This window comes from Apodemus sylvaticus, chromosome 3 (genome assembly GCF_947179515.1).
Source record: "Apodemus sylvaticus chromosome 3, mApoSyl1.1, whole genome shotgun sequence".
Lineage (NCBI taxonomy): Eukaryota > Metazoa > Chordata > Mammalia > Rodentia > Muridae > Apodemus > Apodemus sylvaticus.
In genome coordinates, this window is record NC_067474.1 from 102,712,584 (window position 1) to 102,731,663 (window position 19,080).

The following is a 19,080-nucleotide window of genomic DNA, read 5'->3' on the forward strand; positions in this document are numbered from 1 at the left end:
ATGTAAATAAAGAATATATCGAATAAAAAATAAATAATAAAACACCAAAACTATTTCATATATTGTCTGTGACTCAGTCATATTATTAAAATTTCCAATCTTGCGGTTTGCAAGAGAATTCGTTAGTTTTTGGCACTGTGCCCTAATAATGAATGTTGACGGAATGGGCGGATAAAAACTACTTTTAAAGTTAAGAATCTTGGAGCTCCCAAATTTGCTGGAAACTTTAGAAGAGCCACGTAGCCCCTTTGGAACTTAATTTCACTAAATGGCTGTTATGACGCCCACAGCATCGGGTAGAGGATGGAATGGAGAACCAGAGCACAACTCACAAAAAACCAAGAACCAGTGTTACAGATGGGTACTCAGAAGTTTCCAAACACTTTTTGTAAAATAATATAGAAATGGAAGATTTAGTGAGAGTTTGGGGACACAGGAAGGCTAATAAGCTAATCAGTTGACATTTTAAAAAACATTATTTATTTATATGGTATCTTTATTTTTTTATTTTTATTTTTTTAACAATCCAGCGATTATCCCCTTCCCGGCCGCTCTCGGACATTTTCTCATCTCATTCCTCTCCCACCCGTGTCCCTCCCTCCCTCCCTCCCTCCCTCCCTCCCTCCCTCTGCCCCTTCCCGTAATTGCAAAAAAGCATGATTATATATTTTTTTAAAGCCACATGCTAGACGCGCATCGCTAGAAGTGAAGCCAAGAAGAAAAGGGCGGGCTGAGGCAGGATTTAGCTCTGCTCTTGGGAATGGCGGCGAAGTCCTAGGTGTCTGTAGAGAAAAAAGAGAAAACAATCGGCCGGCCGTTATGAAACAGTCCTAGGTGCCAGCCCTGCCCCGCTTCTGCATTGTTCCCGGCCGTGTGCAGCAGTCCTCTCCCCCAGAGCCCCCTTTCTAGGCTCTCTAGGTGGCCTTCTGAGCACCTCCAGTCTCTGACACCCGCTAGCTACCTCGGGTTAGCGGCTTGTGCGTGCTGGTGGTGGTGGTGGTGGGGAAACCAGGACGCTAAGCCAGGGGCAAATCCTACCGGTTCCGCAGCGGCAGTGGAGAGAAAGCGGCCTCCCTTTCTCCTCCATCGGTGCCTTCCAGCCCCGGAGCAGAAGGCCGGGGCTCTGGAAGGCTGAGAGCCCACCCTTTCCGGTCTCCCTCCTCTATTAGTGGATTCTGGAGGTTCCTTTTAAGATCTTTGGGGTTCCCACAAGACAGGCTTTCGCTCACTAGGGCCCTTCCGCTGCTGTTCCTGCAATTTCCGCACCCCGCCGCCCTTGCCCCAGCTCTCTCCTTAGAAGCCTTTCTCTAACCACTTCTTTATCTGACCACAACCCATCAGCTCCGGTGTGCAAACCTACTCACAGAAAACAGGTTTCCTCCTACAGGAGCCCTGGAAGATGTGCTCTTGGAGGGATGGGGCCCCATCAAATTAGGACCCACCCCAGCCTCTCTCTTCTTGCTTGCAGCTAGGAATCTAATCCAGTCAACACTTCCAAGGGCCAAATGAGCCTGCTGCACACGTGTTCCAGTCGAAACAGGATCTATTCTAATATCATCTAAACCAGATTTTACACTAAACATTTGTGCTATTTCTTTTTTTTTTAATTTTCTATATTCTTTGTTTATATTCCAAATGCTTTCCCCTTTCCCGGTTCCCCCCTCCCCATATGTCCCATAAGCCCTCTTTTCTCCACCCATTCCCCAATCACTCCCTCCCAATTTCTCTGTCCTGGTTCTCCCCTACAATGCTGGATCAAGCCCATTTGTGCTATTTTCGTATTCTGCCTCATATATCTTATTTTAATTGCAATATTTTCTCCTTAGCCAATGAAAAACTTTAAGCCTGACATTTTATGTATGTGTGGGTTGTGTAGAGGGGATGGGATCCAAGGAAAGAAAGGCTTCCTGGTTGCTGACCGTTTTTTTTTTTTTGTTTGTTTGTTTGTTTGTTTGTTTTTGAAAGGAAAAGGAGGCTCATACTGATATGTGGTTTAATCATATCTCCAAGAAGTGGGCCGTTTACTTTTTATTAGCCCTATGTATACACCACTTGCGCGGTGCCCATAAAGGTCACAGGCATCGAATCCTCTGGAGCTGAAATTCCAGGCTGATAAAAGCGGGCTGAAGTGGGTGCTGGAATCGAATTTTACCTCTGGAAGAGCAGGGCACCCTTAATAGCTGAATCACATCTCCAGCCCTAAAATGTAAGCTTGAAAAGAATGGAAAGGACAGAATCTCTTTTCTTTGGAGGGGTTCACGGAAGAACTCCATCTCAGATACCCTCAAAATGCCCTGGAAGGGCCTAGAAAACTTTCCACTGCAAAGGTCAAGGTTTACAGATTTGCTCAAGAACTGAAGGACAGGGTATAGAGTAACTTGGTTTGGGAGCTGTGGGATCAGTCCACCAGGCAGGATTGAGAAACTGCAAAACCGTGGCAGCCAGGCTCAGCGGCTGCTCTATGGGTGGGCTTGTGCAGAACCGAATGCTAGACCTCTGGGTCCACCTGCCCTCGTGGTACCCGGCGGGTGGGTAAAATGGGAATCTATGGGACAGTGTCCATGTTCTCAAGTTCTTTTTCTGGGTTTCAGAAGCTCTTGGACCAAGTTTGCTCACCTAGGAGTGCTTGTGCTGAAGCTATGCCTGTCCGCTTGGGCGACGTGCCCTGCGGTCCTCAAATACCGCACGACGTCGAGATGCCCGCGCTCCAGGGCCAAGTCGAGCGGCAGGCGGCCCCAGGCGTCGCGCACGTCCAGCCTCGCGCCTGCCTGGTGCAGCACCACCAGCGTGTCCAGGAAGCCCTCCCGAGCTGCGTCGTGCACCGGTCGGGAGAGGGTGGTGGGGTCCTCGCAGTTCGGATCTGCGCCATAGCTGAGCAGGAGAGCTGCGGCTTGGACGTTGCCCATCATCATCACCTGAAAAGTCAGAAGAAAGTAGAGCAATCACGGCCAAAGGGAAGGCAGGACCCAAGGAAAGAAGGAAGGCCTGCGTGAGAAGCCGCACTGGCCTGCTCAGTGCGCTTTTTAACGCAGGCAAACCAATTAACTATCCAATTATGTCCACAGTCAGGGGGTTCTTCCCCTTAAAGGCTCCCAGTCTCGCCGTGGAATTCTTCTTACACACAGGTTAACAGTGTATTTCTTAAGATTTCCTGGTGCACAAACCCTTGTAGAACATCACCAGGGGCATAGACAGACTGCACTTTTCTTATTTGAGATGAACTGGGATTGGGCAGTAATTACTAAAAAGTGGTTTGGCAAAAAAAAAAAAAAAAAAAAAAAAAAAAAAAGACAACTAGAATTCTCTCCTTCTCTCTCATTCATTCTCTCTCTCTCTCTCTCTCTCTCTCTCTCTCTCTCACACACACACACACACACACACACACACACACACAATTGTTAACCTTGTCTTCCTGGAATGTTATACTTCAATTCCTTTAAGTATAAAATAAGAAAGCTTGTCCCTAAAATAATAATATCCCCTCCCCATCTTAAATTATTGGTCCTTTGAACTGTAACTAGAGAGGAAAGACATAGTAGACAGCACTATTTTAAGGATCTCGAGGTACATTATCCAAGTGTGCAAACCCAAGCTCCCTGAATCCCCATACACAGGCACACACACAAAGCCAAGGGTGGTGGCACACGCCTTTAATCCCAGCACTTAGGAGGCAGAGGCAGGCGGATTTCTGAGTTCGAGGCCAGCCTGGTCTACAGAGTGAGTTCCAGGACAGCCAGGGCTACACAGAGAAACCCTGTCCTGGGGGGGGGGGGGGGAAGATATAAGGAGAGACACAGAGGTCAGAGAGAAGATGTAGGCATCCTGCGCCAACAATAGCAACTAAGCTAGGAAAAAGAAAGCCCACTCTGGCTTTTAGCCTTCTAAAGGAATGAAGTCCTCCGGACTCATTTTAGACATCCGGCTCCTATAATTACATAATGATAATTTTGTGTTTGTTTTAGTCATTAAATGTGTGGTAACTGGCTTGGTTGGTGGAATACTTGCCTGGTGTTTTAGTTTGCTTTTTATTGCTGCAATAGAGACCATGACCAAAAGTATCCTGGAGAAGAAAGGGTATCCCCAGTTCATCACTGAGGGAAGGCAAGTCAGGAACTCAAGCTGTACAGGAACCTGCAGGGAAGAACTGAAGCAGACAATGGAAGGAAGGATGCTCTCACTGGCTTTCTCAGCTTGCTTTTTAATGCAGGCAAACCAATTAACTATCTAAGGGTCGCATTGCCTGCACTGAGCCGGATCCTCCCACATCAATCAGAAACCAAGAAAATGCACTCCCAAGGACTTGCCTACTGGCCAATATGGTGAATACATTTCTTAATTAACGTACCTTCTTTCCAAATTACTCATGTAATTTGTCATGTAAAACCACCTATAAGATCTAGCATATGAAAGAAACTCTGGGTTCAAACTCCAACAATGCATACAAGTATTCTCAGCACCCAGTGAGTAGAGGCAGGGGGATTAGAATTTCAAAGTCACCTTCAGCTAAGGAGTTGGAAGTCAGTCTGAGCAGAGTCGCATAAGATCCTCTCTCTCTCTCTCTCTCTCTCTCTCTCTCTCTCTCTCTCTCTCTCTCTCTCTCTCTCCTTCCCTCCCTCCCTCCCTCCCTCCCTCTCAAAAGAGGGGAGGTGGGGAAAGACTAGGAGGGAAACTATAATCAGGATATGTTATATGAGAAAAACTATTTTACATAAAAGGCAAAATTATAATTTATTAGAACAGTAATGAGAAAGCAAAATGCTTCTCAAGTTTAAATTTTGAAAGGCTAGCTTTGGACTGTCAATCCTCCTAGCATGATCCTCTTCCCAAGTAACTGTGATTACAGGTCTTCCCAAGTAACTGTGATTCCAACGCTACACAGAAAAACCCTCTCTCAACAACAACAACAATAAATAAAGCCATTCCCATAGAGGACTGGACTGGACTCAACACCATGCTTTGTGTATGAGAACTAAGAGCTCCCTCCATCTACCAGACAGGCATTTTGAAATGGAATCCACAATCTCCACAAAAACACATTAACTATTTTGTTATGAGTAAGGGACTCCAGTTCTTCGGGATCTCACACCTTCTGACCTTGGGTGAACATTCTTGTGGTGCAGATATACATTCAGGCAATACACCTAAACACAGATAATAAAATACTAATAAGGAATGATAAAGAAGCCAACTATGTGAGCGGAAGCTCTGCTGCTCAACTGGACACTTGACGTGAGGCTGAAAGTCAAACTCACAATACCAGGGAATGTTAACCTCAAGTCATACTGTAGTAGCTATCACATAAAACTTTCCCCAAGTTGTTTTACTTACAATGGCAACTTTTAAAGACTCTTTAGGGTATGAAAGATGGCTCTGCAGGTAAAAGACTGCTGTCAACCCCGACACAGTCCATTTTCCAGATTCATATGGTGGGAAGGGGGAACCATGTCCCACAAGTTGTCCTCTGACTTCCATACACAGTCCCCTCTCAACTAAATAAATAAATCAGTGCAATAAAAAAAAATTAAAGCTCGGTAAAGTTAACTGAGTAATAAACTAGGCAGAATTTGCTTTGGAGAAAACAAGAAAGCCCCAAACACCACTTTGTACAGAGAACCCACAGTTTTTGTTCTAATTTTTTCTAGGGCTAAGAATAAAGAAACTTTTGCTCATACTAGAATAAACTTGACCATAGGTTTGGAATCTGCACTTAGACTACAGGAAGTTAAGGACAATGTTACACTAATATAATTGATACACTGCTACTTTTGTCTACTGTATGTATAATAAGGATCAAGCCCTGGCAACTAGCCCCAGGAACTAGTAGTACTCCTAAGGCTACAATGTCTGGCACTCTTCCTACTCTTCAGGTCTCTGCTGCTGTTTACCCACCGCTTCAGCTGCCCTCTCCTTCTCTCCTGTTCAAAGTTTTAGTCTCGGGAGTCTTCTCAGGAATCATTTTAGCAACAACAGTCTTGCAACATTTCAAAATCAAAACGATCCACATGGATGGCTAAGAAGTTAGCTACTAGAATAAGCTTGAAGAGTGGAACTTTTGGCTCCCAAGAGGAAGATTTAATCAGTTTGCTTATCCTGTGCTCTCTCAACTCCTGGAAAGTCCCGCTTTTGGATTCACCTCCTTTCCCCCTCCCTCCTTGCTTCCCTCTCTCCCTCCCCACTCTCATTCCTGTGTGTGTGTGTGTGTGTGTGTGTGTGTGTGTGTGTGTTTGGGGGGGGGTAGAGTGTCATCACCTCATCCAACTTGGTTTTGTTGGCCACAGATTGTTTTGCAACTTTAAACTTCTCTTATTCAGTGCTAATGGAGGCAGAGGAAAGAGGGAAGGCAGTGGACATAGCCACTCAGAATTTTATGTGATTTTAAACATGAATTACTCTATCTATCTATCTATCTATCTATCTATCTATCTATCTATCTATCTATGAAGATAATAAAATCAGTTGGACTAATATTGCTAAATCATTTTCTGAAGAAAGTAAAACTAACTTAGGTTTCAAGAAAACTAAGGGACCTACAGAAAGGAGAAAGTAACATTACTGTGTGTGTGTGTGTGTGTGTGTGTGTGTGTGTGTGTGTCACATGTATGTTAAAGACCTCCATCTAGCTCATAAAATTGGTTTTAAAAATTGATCACACCTTTTATGGTATTTCCATACCATAGAAAGTTGAAATGGTAAAAATAAAGTGAATACTAAATCCTTTTAAGAAATTACCTTGAATTTTTTTGTTCTCTCTCTCTCTCTCTCTCTCTCTCTCTCTCTCTCTCTCTCTCCTCTTCTCTTTTTTGGAGAGGTGTTTCTAGGCGGGATTTTCTCTGTGTCATCCCTGCTGACCTAGAACTGAAAAGATTAGTCTGACTCTGTCTCTGATACTGGGATTAAAAGTGAATATTGCCATCGCTCAGCTTTCTTCTTTCTTTCTTTTCTTTTCTTTTCTTTTCTTTCTTTCTTTCTTTCTTTCTTTCTTTCTTTCTTTCTTTCTTTCTTTCTTTCTTTCTTTCTTTTCTTTCTTTCTTTCTTTCTTTCTTTCTTTCTTTTTCTTCCTTCCTTCCTTTTATAAACTAAGCATTTCAGTCTCAAACACCAAGTTGGTTATGGTTCTGAACCAAAACGATTTCCTTCTTCCCCCTTACTAAATAGCTGTTAAAACTATTGAGCAGACTTTCTTTTACTTTTCTGTATTCAATAAATAAGGTCCCCTCTTACATATTTTAGGACTCCAAAGGCAAATCCCTCAGCCACTGGTAACACTCCAAATGTTAAACTGTAAACTAGAGACACAAACTAGGTTCATATTTATCTTGAACAACCACCCAACCTGTCTAGAATCAAAAGTATTTCTATGCTTGACTTGCAAATGATCTCAGGGTCCCAAACTCGTTTATTTCTTTTTATTCTGTGATTTAAAGTGTGTAAAATATATTCTATGTTGCTGTTTCAGAAGGCACAGTCCAGCCTTTTTAGTCAAGTTGTAACTGGTGGTACTTTTCTTCACCTTATTATGCACAGACTTCTGTAATGCACATTTGTTTCACAGGAATTTTCTTTTGTTAGAGCTTGAAACGATTGGTTACAGACCGACATTACTAGGGCCAGGACTCCTTTTAGTTTGAAAGTTAGCTGGTAAAAGCAAAACCAGAAATAATCAACTGATAGTAGATGGGAGAAATAAGAATTTTCAATAAGAAATTGAAAACTCGGCAAAATGGTTACACTGTAACAAATTAGTTTAATGGGGGACCGTGAGGGCAGCAGCAACAAAAACAAAATATCTGAGCTATACATTTCAAATGGTAATTGAATGTTAGCTATTCCTGAACAACGGTTATCCCATTGTCGATGAGACGCTCCTTGCCTACCTGAATCGGGGTACGACCGAAAGAGTTCGGGGCGTTGGGCGAAGCCCCGGCTTCCAGCAGTGCCCGCACTTCGTGCTCACGGCCCTGGGCCGCCGCCCTAGCTAGTCTGTCTGCCGAGGGCTCCATGCCGCTCCAGATCGCTCTCCTCGAGTTCGCCTTCCTCGCGGAGATTCAGTGCCCGCCCAGTCGCCCAGCCGTGTGACCAGTGGGGCCCTCCTTCCTTCCTCTGAGGATGGAGGGCGACCACGCTCTGCTCCTGACCTGGCTCCCCAGCCCGCTATAGGTGGCGCTATTTGCCCTGAATACAGCACGAATCAGACACCCCTGAAACAAGGGCAGCCCACCCCCGGGGTCGGAGAAGGGGGATGGAGCACGGACTGCAGAAGAGATGAGAGGTTCCAGTGGAGAGGAGAGGCGGGGGGTTGAAGCAGCGCTCAGGGTTCGGACAGGCCACACCTGCTACCCACGCTGACACCCCTCCCCCCATGCCTGGCCACCCCTTGAGGCGCTAGGCTCCTTCCGGGCTGGCACACCAAATCGGCTTGAAATCAGTCTTCCTCCCAGTGCAACACCCAAGTTTCAGAAAAAGGAAGGAGGGTATTTTCATCCCCAAATTGAAACTTAAGGTATTTAACCTCTTAGGGAAAAAAAAAGTGTCCTCTTTTATTCAGAAGAAAGAGCTACATTCTCGTCAAGGTGAGATCCTAACAACTCTAGCTCAAACAACTCATTTTGGAGGGTACTACGCCCAGTATGGAACCCGAGTCTTGGCGAGGGATTTTCAGAAACATTTCTGATGTTGCGGTATCACTGCTAGGATTGATTCTGTATACAAGTATTTTTTTTTTTTAAAGTGAGGAAGTGAAGTTATTGGAGGGCGATCTGCTTATAAAGTATTTCTATTTTATGGGGCTGTTGTGAGTTTAAATGTTGATGTACTGCGAATACACTTTAAGAACTACTCTACATCCAATTGCATAAACTTGTCCATTTAAAACTTATTTTCAATCATGTGAGGCAGGGACGCTTTGGGCAGAGTTACCAGTACTAGACAAAAGGGAAGATTAAAAGAAAACCCTCACTGGAAAGGCAATGACCCTTTCTTCCACTCCTGGAACTCAACATTAATTCATAGAGTTCTGCCTGCTTTCTGCCTCCTGAGTGCCAGGATTAAAGGCCTGGCATTATTTTCTGTAGATTTTGAATAATTTTCTCTCCCCATATTCTTTATATGGCCACAGCTATTTTTACTTTACATGTGTGTGGTGAGAACTTCAATCATGCCCTGTGGACACAAAACCACAGAGAAATGACCCCTCATGTACCAGCTTCATGGTCACGAGTTCCTGTGTGTGTGTGTGTGTGTGTGTGTTGAGAGAGAGAGAGAGAGAGAGAGAGAGAGAGAGAGAGAGAGAGAGAGACTCACCTTATACCCAGGTTGGCCCTGCTGCTTCACCGTCTCTACCTGCTGGGATTCTAGGCGGCTACCAAGCAACTTGGGTTTAGTTTAAATAAACTATGCAAATTTTCTGAGGCTTTGTTGTCTCCCCTGAGATTTAAGTAAATTATGTAAACTGCTTGAGCTCTGTAAGGAAAATAAAATTTACCTAGAAAAGGTCATTTTGGGGAGTAATGAATATTCTGTGAAAATCCAGGTATGTAGTGGGTTTCAATAAATAAAATAAATAAATAAAAATTATCATTTTGGAACACATACATGCTCTCTCATGTTAGAGATGGAGGCCATTAAAGTCAATTCCCTCTTTACCATTATTTATAACTGTGTATTCCTGCAGAAGTTATAAGGACCAATAAGTAAACTCCCTTCTAATAGTTGTGATTAGTTCTCTTTTTGGGGATTCAACCCAAGGCATCACTGCGGTCTCAAAAGTTCCTGTGTTCTAACAAAATAACTTTCAGAGAAAAAACTAGCCATTAAATTACGGGAAGTGACTCTGGGGTGGGGTGGGTTGTTGTGTCCAGTGTCTCCTCTGCTCTGTGGCCTACCACTTTTCCTCTGATGTATTTCAAGAGAAAATTCATATCCCAGGTTGGCCTTGAGAAAACTAGGCTAAAACTAGGCTAGATAGGGGAACAAAGAGTTTATCACTGATACTGGTTCATGTCTACCCCCTTTATAAAGTCCCTTATGGAGTGGATTTTCCTTTAAAAACAAGTGTTACCCTCTGATTGTTAATTGGAAGAAGAATGGTAAGTTGTGCATCTGTGTGTCTGGGATCCCAATTCTTCAAAGGAGTTATGATTTATCATAAATGACTCAAAAATATTAACTTTCACATTCTAGACACTTTGAGGGGTTTGAAAATGACTTTAATACCACACACACACACACACACACACACACACACAGAGAGAGAGAGAGAGAGAGAGAGAGAGAGAGTTCTAAAACAATATTTAAAAACTGTTTTGAATAAATTTCAGGGATTAGAAATCCAATAATCACCAGTGCTTTCTGTAGAAATCACCACACCAAGTCATTGAAATTGTTTGAGATCAAAGACAGATTAATAAAAATACTTTTGGTTTAATAATTACATTGATTTTCTACTACAGAAAATTATAGATATACTTATCCAGAGAGTCCATACAATTGTACCCTATGTGCTTACATACAGGGGATGTATGCAGTTGGAGATATAAAAGCAGGCGACTTTACACTAATTTTCAAATGGCATCTTATGTCAGATTTGGCTAGGGAATTGACTGTTACGTGTATCTTACTTGGATGTTTGCAGGGAGACTGACATTCTCTATATACTTTTACCGGTCATTACAAAAATATCTTAAACTGCTGCCTCGGGCTTACAGCTAAAAACAAAATGGAAGCGGAGGAGAAACCCCCCACTGCTCCAAACCCACAACAGCTAGGAAGTGAAAGGGAACAAATTTGACCCAGGCTGTGTGAACACCAAGCTTCAGACTGTTCAAACTGTGTGTGCGCAGAGCCTCTCCGCTGCTGCTTTTAAATCCAAGTAGAAACAAGCAATTTATATTTGAGAGACTTCAGCCTAAATTTGTGAGATGCCTCATGTTTTGAACGTTTCCACTGAATCAATAAATATTCACTGGGACACAGAGACTCATGCTGAGTAAGAGTGACTTAGGGGTGTTAAAAATGTGCAGACCTCCTCCTGAGCATGGTGGTACACACCGCTCATCCCAGCACTTAGTGTGAGCATGGCTGGGAGTCCCAGGCCAGCCCCGGTTACAGAATGTGAGTGACTCCACCGCAAAATACCAGAAAATGAAATGGTGCGTATGCTTGCCCCTAAGTCCAGAAGCAAACGAAGTCAGTAATACAGAAATTATTAACCAGTGATAGTTTACAGGTTGTGATATTTATCTGAGCCTTCATCTTTAAACACAAGACAAGTCAGAGTAAAGTATCAAAACCATAAGCACACTAAGATAATTAAATGAGATAATGCAGATCAGATTTCTCTGTTGAGCTCCTCATAATCACTTCTGAAAGAAAATATAACTTCAATATTTCTTTTGGAAGAATGACTGAATGAGCTTCTTTTTTTATAAGAAATGTGGTATTACATAGAATATGTTCTGTTGTAACAACTTGGTATGGAAAATTCAAAGTATTTCATATTACATGGACTCACAATTATTTTAAAGTAGAAAGATACTACTTTTAATATGGAGGAGGATTTTCAGCTGAAGGACGTTTGATAGTTACTGTGTCTTTAAACTGGATGCAAGAATCAGACAAAGGCTGAGTCAGATGGTCTGGCAACCGAACAGAAGAAGCAAAGCAAGAAAACAGTTGACATTCAGAAGAGAAAGTAAAACACCAACTTTTTTGAATCCATCCCTAATGTAACAGGGAACACCTGGTAAGGCCAAGCAAAAACTGATTCCGCTTGAGAGGTGCCCTAGCTTGGGTCTTGTCACCACTGCGCAGCTCCCTCCAGGTCAGGCCTACTCATCTGCCCCCCCCCCCCTGTTTCTGTGCTTTTACAGACACAGGAAGGCCTGACATTTTGTTTCTCGGCTTCATTACATTATGGCAATATTTTACTATAAGATTTTCATTCTAAATAAATAATTTAAACCAGTGAAACCCTGGTATTTTCCTTCCTTAAAAAACAAAACAAAACAGAACAGAACTTTAGGTTACTCAAGGTCTGGTTTAGATAATAAAGTAAAATAAAACCCTTATTCATACATATAGGGAGAGAGACTTATTCATCTGATATAAACAAAGTGTAGCATAACAGAATTTTGAGCTGATAATTTTACTGTGGCCTTTCTATCCAGAATTGTCAATCGGACACTGTACTGCATGCTTTAACATATCCCAACATGTCTTCCCCTCTCAGCACAGCCTCTGGTTATACAAAGCTGGTATCTCTTGAGATTCTTTCCCTTCTGCAAATGCTAAAAGGTCTCCTTTTCATTTTGTGAAATGATTCTTTTGTTTTTCAGTTATTCTCCTACTTGGAGTTCAAAATATGCTTAACTCTAAACTATAAACATCCTCCCTACACTTAAAACCAGTTCAGCAAAAATAAGGTTTTAAATAAGCAATATTGACCTATACGTGCAAATCATACCCAGGGGCCTCTGGATAACAGAATCCATCCCAGGTGTGAAAGTGAAGATACTGAGGTCCACCAAAGACCCACAGGACTAGAGCCCCAGGAGAGTGAGCCAGAGGAATCCACAGGCACTGAGCCTGCTGTTGCCGCTGCACTGTACCCTGCCCCCCACCTCCCACCTTTAGGTTTCTTGCCTGCTTCCATGAAGAAAGTAAACACAGTGAGAGAACTTTGTGCAGTTTTCTTAGTTTCAATTTACATAAGAGATTAGCTAACTTTATTCAGGCAATTCTAAACTACGAAGTAGCTTTTACTTGAACACAATTCCCCTTTGGGGTTGGAGGTGTTTTTCAGTGGTAGAGCCTGCAGCTAGTGCACCCACAGTTCCATCCTGAACCACCTGCTTTTCATTGGGTTCTGTAATCACTTGAGCAAGTTGCAAGAAGGTGATTTGGTGGCAAGGGATGAAATCCACAATGTGTTGAAGAAGAATTAAAAAGCCCTCTGTGGCAAAGTGTTTACATTTTTATAAGCAGAGCCAATATACATTCCCTAATTCAAAAATAAAGCTGTCTAGAAATGACTGTGATGCTTTGAGGATTCAAATCTTATAGCAAGATTTATATTTTAATCTTCCCACGTCGTCACTTTATGGCTTTGCTGAAATATAGTGACTGTTCTGGGCCCTTCTTTAAGATGACGTTGATACTGGTAGCACGGACAATCTTAAGTTTACCTGGGCTTGCTGATTAGATTACACTGACATAACACAAGAGTTTGAGGATACTTTTAGAAAAGTTTTTCTCACAGGTTCTCTTGGGCTGCATTTGCCTGGCATCCTAGAAGTACATCTAGTAATTTTTAGATCTCCCTCTAATGAGTGCACTACAAAAAGAAAGAAAAGTCATTGCTGGAAAATTACTGCTTGCCTCTAGAAGGCATGCTGCATTTCAGACAAGGAGGCTAGGACTCTACAGGACCAGGCTGGGAATCTTCTAAATAAAGATGATTTACTCTTTCCCACCATAAACCCTCCAAAAACAGCATAGCTGGTGATGTAGATATGTTCTCTGTCACATCTGACTCTATGGAGTCTAACTCTGCTAGATACCACTCCTTTTGTGTCCTGTGAAAGCCTTTTCCTGAATGGCTGACAACACCTACACTGTGGTATCTGATTACATCTTATCTGTGGATGTAGCCCTGGGGAGGGAACCCGTCCAGAGGAGACTACAAAAGAAATGGAAGAAGTGCCTGCGCAGCTCGTGATGATAGGCAGACCTAGGGTCTAAATTCTGGTTATCTGGTCTTGCTTTGGTAAACGCCTAAATCAGCAGCATCTCTAGGAACTGGTAGGGTTGAGAGGAAGGAGTGGGGGGGGGGGAGGGGGGAAGGTGGCAGGAGCTGAGGGAGGGAGGCACCAATATCTGAGCTGTGTGGAGCGCGCCTCCACCACCCACTGATGCTCTTGGGGCCTCAGGGTGCCCAACAAACCTCTAAGAGATTAGAGTATGAGTATGAGTACTTAGTATGAGTGTAGGGGGGGGGGGTTGGGTGAGGGTGAACAAAGAGAAAGGACAACAGGGCTGGGACGGACCCATCAGAACAGCAAGTATTCTTTCCTTAAATCTTAAATGGGCAGCACATTTACAGTTAAAGCCTGAGGTCACAGCCCTGGCCAGCTTTCCCAAACCCCAAAACCACCGTTATGGAGGCAAGACTCCCACAACTCGGTTCCTCACTCAAAACACTCTCAATTCATCCCTGATGTGCAATTTTTATGGGGATGGGCTTTGACAATGAAATGCGCTTAGCTTACTAGTGCTATCAGGCGGAGACTTCTTTGTAAAACTCCAAAGTACGATGAAGACGATAAATAGATAAACATCCCCCACTGCTCCCTATCTGAGGAAATCATCACAAAATTGTTTATTACATTGAATCTCACTTTTAAAATCACCTCACTTTGGGGAGTGGGGAGCGTGGTGGCACAGACCTTAATTTTAGCACTTGGCAAAGGGAGACACATCTCTCTATACATTCAAGATCAGTCCAGTGTACACAGGAAGTTCCAGGCACCCAAGGGTACATAGTGAGACTCTATTCAAAGAAACAAAAACAAAACCCAATCCAAAAATACCTACATTTAAGTAATTATTTTACATTGTATTAAATATATTAAATATGTCGTTCAGAGAGGACATACACCTCTGCATTCTTCCAGTGACTAAGGTAGGAGAACAGAGAATTCAGGTCAATCTGTGCTACATGGGGGAAACTGTCTTAAAAATCAAGCGAACATGTTTTAATCATAGCACTTGGAAGGCAGGGGTAGGCAGATATGGTTGGAGGTCAGTCTGGTCTACACAGTGAGTTCATAGGGAGAACTATTCCCAAGCCTAACAATCATCTCATGCCAGATTCTAGTTGAACTACAATTTAACACCATATTGCTATAATCTGAGGCAACTTTCACTCTTTCTGTACTGGTCTTTATTAGATATTTTCTTTCCTTAGGGTGGTATCTACACAGAACAGCTGAATATAGGGTAAGGATTTATACAGTTCTTGTACTGTTCTGTGCTATGAAATTGGCTGGGGATACAGCTCAGTTCACAAAGTACTTGAGGAACCCTGGGTTTGGTCCCCAGAATGATCATCCAAGCACCCAGGAGGTGTTCAGATGCTTATTTCAAAACCTCCCTAAGCTAAATACATGAGAACCTATCTAAAAATTGTTTTCCTTGCTTGCAATGCTTGTAAAAGGCCAAATTAGAGGTCAGGTATGTGGAAATCTGAAGTTAGAGAAAATTCATACTTAGTACTATAAAACATTTTATATTTAAAAATGAAACAATACTCATCATTTACATAATTCAGAGTTCAGAAACACAGCATCACAGAAACTTCCAGGCTGGGATAGACCATAAAGGGAACAGGAAATTCTAGCTAAGGGTTTCAGTTTAAACCCAGGGTACCGAACTGTGAAGGAAAAAGAGAGGTGTTTGTTTGTTTGTTTGTTTGTTTTTGAGACAAGGTTTCTTTGTGTAGCCTTGGTGTCCAGAAACTACCTCTGTAGACCAGGCTGGCCTCAAACTCACACAGATACACTTCCTTCTGCCATATTTGAGCGCTGGCATTTAAGGCCTGAGCCACCACACCAGGCTCCAGAGACATCTTTTATGGCGTGAAAACACTGGTCCAAGCCTTGCTATTAGAAAATATTTTTTGATGACTCATATCACTTTATAACACTTTATAGCATGAATGATCCTAATGTTAGGAATAATGGCGGAGTTTATTTTCATCACAGTGATTCTAGTAATTAATCACTAGAAATGAAATGAAATGGCAGACCTGTTAAAATATTAGAGACCCAGGCAGTAGTAGGCTATCCCCTTTCTACACTGGGGTGACAATGATGTCTTAAAACTCAAAAAAGAGGGCTTTTTTTTTAAAAAATGTAGAACACAGCATCAACTGGGATCAGATATATATTGAAATATTGGTTTGTGTTAACTGCAAGGCATGGCAAACTATGAGAGGAGGAGGAAGAGGAAGAGGAGGAGGAGGAGGAGGAGCAGGAGGAGAAGGAACAGCTGCTGTAGAGAGCTCCTAAGAGCGATGGATAAAGAAGTATTTAATAGAGAAAAGTAATGTTAAACATAAAGGTGTACTGGTATCGGATAATGCACCCAGTGCCATTTGCAGACTACTACTGACTGCTAAATCCTTTACAGAATTTTTTCGAACATGTTTTCAGTCATGTAGGGATAAAAAGTTGTAATGAAAGCATCAACAGAAACTTTCAAAAACGTTAAAAACCTGACCTCTTACATATATGCATCAATAAGGTGTATAAGGAATATCTAAAATGTGAACCTCAACAACCTGAGCCAATATAATCAGTGCCACATAAGTCAATCCAACCGTGGTGTAATATATAAACATGAGATGCACAGTTATAAAGACACTGGTGATGAACACTTCAAATATTTCTATTACCTGCTTAGTTTCAAATAGAAAGCTGGGGAATTGGATATATTTTAGCACACATTTTATCCACGCCATACGTTCTATTATCAGAGACTTGTTGATAATTGAGCCTTTTACACAATGAAAGCACTACTAGATAATTTTACACATAATTCCTAAAAAGTGATTTTTACTTGTGACCATAAATGGCTTCTTTCAACAAACCCATTTTTATTATAATGTGTACGCGGCATAGTGCACATTCTGCACTACAACTCCTAATACTATAAGACAGTTGACATTTTAACGTTGTTTCATTTTGTTTCAGATAGCCCAGGATGGCCTTGAATTCCATAGGCAGTAAAAGATTACCTGGAGCCTCAGCCCCTGTCTCTATTACCAGTCACCCCCAGTGCCCTCAGTGCTGGAATTTCAAGAAAGTGCCACCATATCCAGCAACTCTGCCTCTAGGGGATAGGACCCAGGATTTAGAAAATGTTAGGAATGTAGCTCCAGCCCTTTCTGTAATCCTAAGGGTCCATAATGTTGTGTTTTATATTCCTAAAAATATATAATTTACATATGCTTAAATTTCTACGTCCTAATCACATATTCTCAAAGGCACCAAATTACTTGTATAAAATCATTAATAGGGAGAAATATTAACTAGCTCAATAAACCAGCTTTTTAATAGAGCTGAGCATTAACAACTGTACTCTAACACACATATCACAAAGGCTTGATGTTGTATGTTGTGCACACACACACACACACACACACACACACACAAAGGCACCATTAGGAAGGATGACTGAGCCGGTGAATGTTTTCAAATGAACTAAAATCAAAGCTAGCAACAAGTTCCAAAATCCTTTATAAATGCCCTACTAACTTTTGGAAAAATTAAATTTCAAATCCCTTTAATCCCAGCACTGGGGACACTGGCAGAGGTGAATCTTTGAGTTTGAGGCCTGCCTGGCCTACCGAGCCTACAGAGTTCCAGGACAGCCAGGGCTACATAGAGAAACCCTGTCTTGAAAAACAAACAAAATTTGAGAGTTTTCCTTTTCTGTCCTTTCATTTTCTTTAAGGTCTAGGCTACTGCACCAGCTTTTCTAGCCCTCCTGCAGAGTGTTAATAGTTTTACATTTCCATACTTAAAAGATAATTGATACTTCGATCAAAAAAAAAAACTTTTCTAGGGGGTGGGGGCTCACTTTCTCAGAACCCCGTATTCTCTAAGATTTTTGCACATTGTATGCACATACGTTTTTTTCCTTTCAGTTTTTCAGATCACGGGACTACAAAACTTACCACTAGTTCTATTTTTCAAGCACTAGGCCTCATTTAAAACCTATGTTAATTGTGGTCTGTTATTCTTAAAATATGACTACTTCTGACTCCTCCGGGACCGCAGGTGTAAGTTCTAATCCTGCACCGCACCGAGAAAGCACTGTACAAAAGTTTCTGTGAATTTAGGCCAGCCAGTAAGTGTTCACCTCTATGGCCAGCCGAGTCTACACGGGTTGAGGAATCTTAGAGAATCTAGTGCTTGCTATTGTGTAGCAGCTATTGATTGTACTTAAAACCGTGGTGGTAAGATGTCTTCCTATTTTAGGAAGCCAGTCTTGTTCACTCTCCTCTCGCCCTCTGCTACCCCTGCAAGCAGAATTGAGGGCCTGGTGGATGGGGGCAAAAATAAGTAATCCCTTAGAAAACAAGTCACTTAGCAAGTATTCTCCCTCTACCCACCCCAGGGCCAAATAAAGAGCTCGAGAAAACAATCCACCTTACCTAGGTTTTTTTTTTTTTTTTTTTTTTTTTTTTTTTTTTTTTTTTTTTTTTTTTTGTGCGTGTGTGTGTGTGTGTGTGTGTGTGTGTGTGTGTGTGTGTGTGAGTGTACGCGTGTGTGCACATATACGCCTCCAATTTCCCAATGAGGAAATGTAGGAGCCACTCATTTCTAAAATAGCAAGTAGGTTTAGAAATACTCTTAAGCTTTTTGCAGGGTTGAGGAGGACCGTGAAGCCGACCCCTCAGACTCACCGTGTGCGAGAGAGGAGAGCACTCGATCTCCCAGGAAATAAGCTGAAGTGGAAAATCGGCCTCTCCCCTCCCCCACCTGAAGTCCCCACCCGGACACGTCCTCCTTCTACCTCGTGGGGCACACACGCAGAAGCACGCGGAACCACAGCACCTGTGCGTGCAGCTTCGGAGGGCCTTTCCTACCTGGTCTAGGATTCGGCTGCGGCCCTCTCCGCTCAATCCTCTCTAGCATCAACTCAATGGCCACGAGAACCCATGCGTCGCTCGCTGACCAGGGTCCCGAGGATCGCGGGAACCGCACCTCGAAAACACTCTCTCGGTGTAGGCGGCCCGCGCGCCAAATCCTCGCAGTGACCGAGAACCTGCGACCCATGCTCCCGCTGCGCTGCCGTACTCTTCTCAGCGGTGGCAAAACTGTGACAAGCCAGAGGTGAGAAGCGCCGCCCCCAGCCCATTCGGCTAGGAGGCACCTCGCGACCCACGCGCCGCCCCCGGCCCATCTCCGCTCCACGCCCATCTCCGCCCCCAGGCGCGCCCCCGAGTCTCATGCGCGCGGTGCTCAGTCGCGCGGGAAAGCTTCCCAGAGGCGCCCAGGGGGAGGCGCGCGCGGGGCC

At 43.0% G+C, this 19,080-nt stretch overlaps 1 protein-coding gene across 2 annotated transcripts; it reads right to left on the minus strand.

Annotated features, from left to right (window-relative positions):
• Positions 1–627: 627 nt before the first annotated feature.
• Positions 628–19,078, minus strand: LOC127680940 (cyclin-dependent kinase inhibitor 2A-like). Of its 2 annotated transcripts, none has more exons than XM_052176753.1 (3): positions 18,768–19,078; positions 2,617–2,915; positions 628–782 (listed from the first exon to the last, which is right to left on the minus strand). In XM_052176753.1, exons 1-3 carry the CDS (start codon positions 18,981–18,983, stop codon positions 743–745), a joined length of 555 nt encoding a protein of 184 aa, XP_052032713.1. In that variant the 5' UTR covers positions 18,984–19,078; the 3' UTR covers positions 628–742. The 2 variants fall into 2 exon arrangements, with proteins under 2 accessions (XP_052032713.1, XP_052032714.1); XM_052176754.1 differs by lacking the exon at positions 18,768–19,078 and adding an exon at positions 7,875–8,077.
• Between the last annotated feature and the right edge of the window lie 2 nt (positions 19,079–19,080).

Coding starts and splice junctions, on each gene's coding strand:
- LOC127680940 (XM_052176753.1), bottom strand. CDS start 18,983: ATGGGCGTGGAGCGGAGATGGGCCGGGGGCGGCGCGTGGGTCGCGAGG. Junction 2,916..18,767: donor ACCGAGAGAGTGTTTTCGAG/GTGCGGTTCCCG, acceptor CTGACTTTTCAG/GTGATGATGATGGGCAACGT. Junction 783..2,616: donor TTCAGCACAAGCACTCCTAG/GTGAGCAAACTT, acceptor TTTTCTCTACAG/ACACCTAGGACTTCGCCGCC.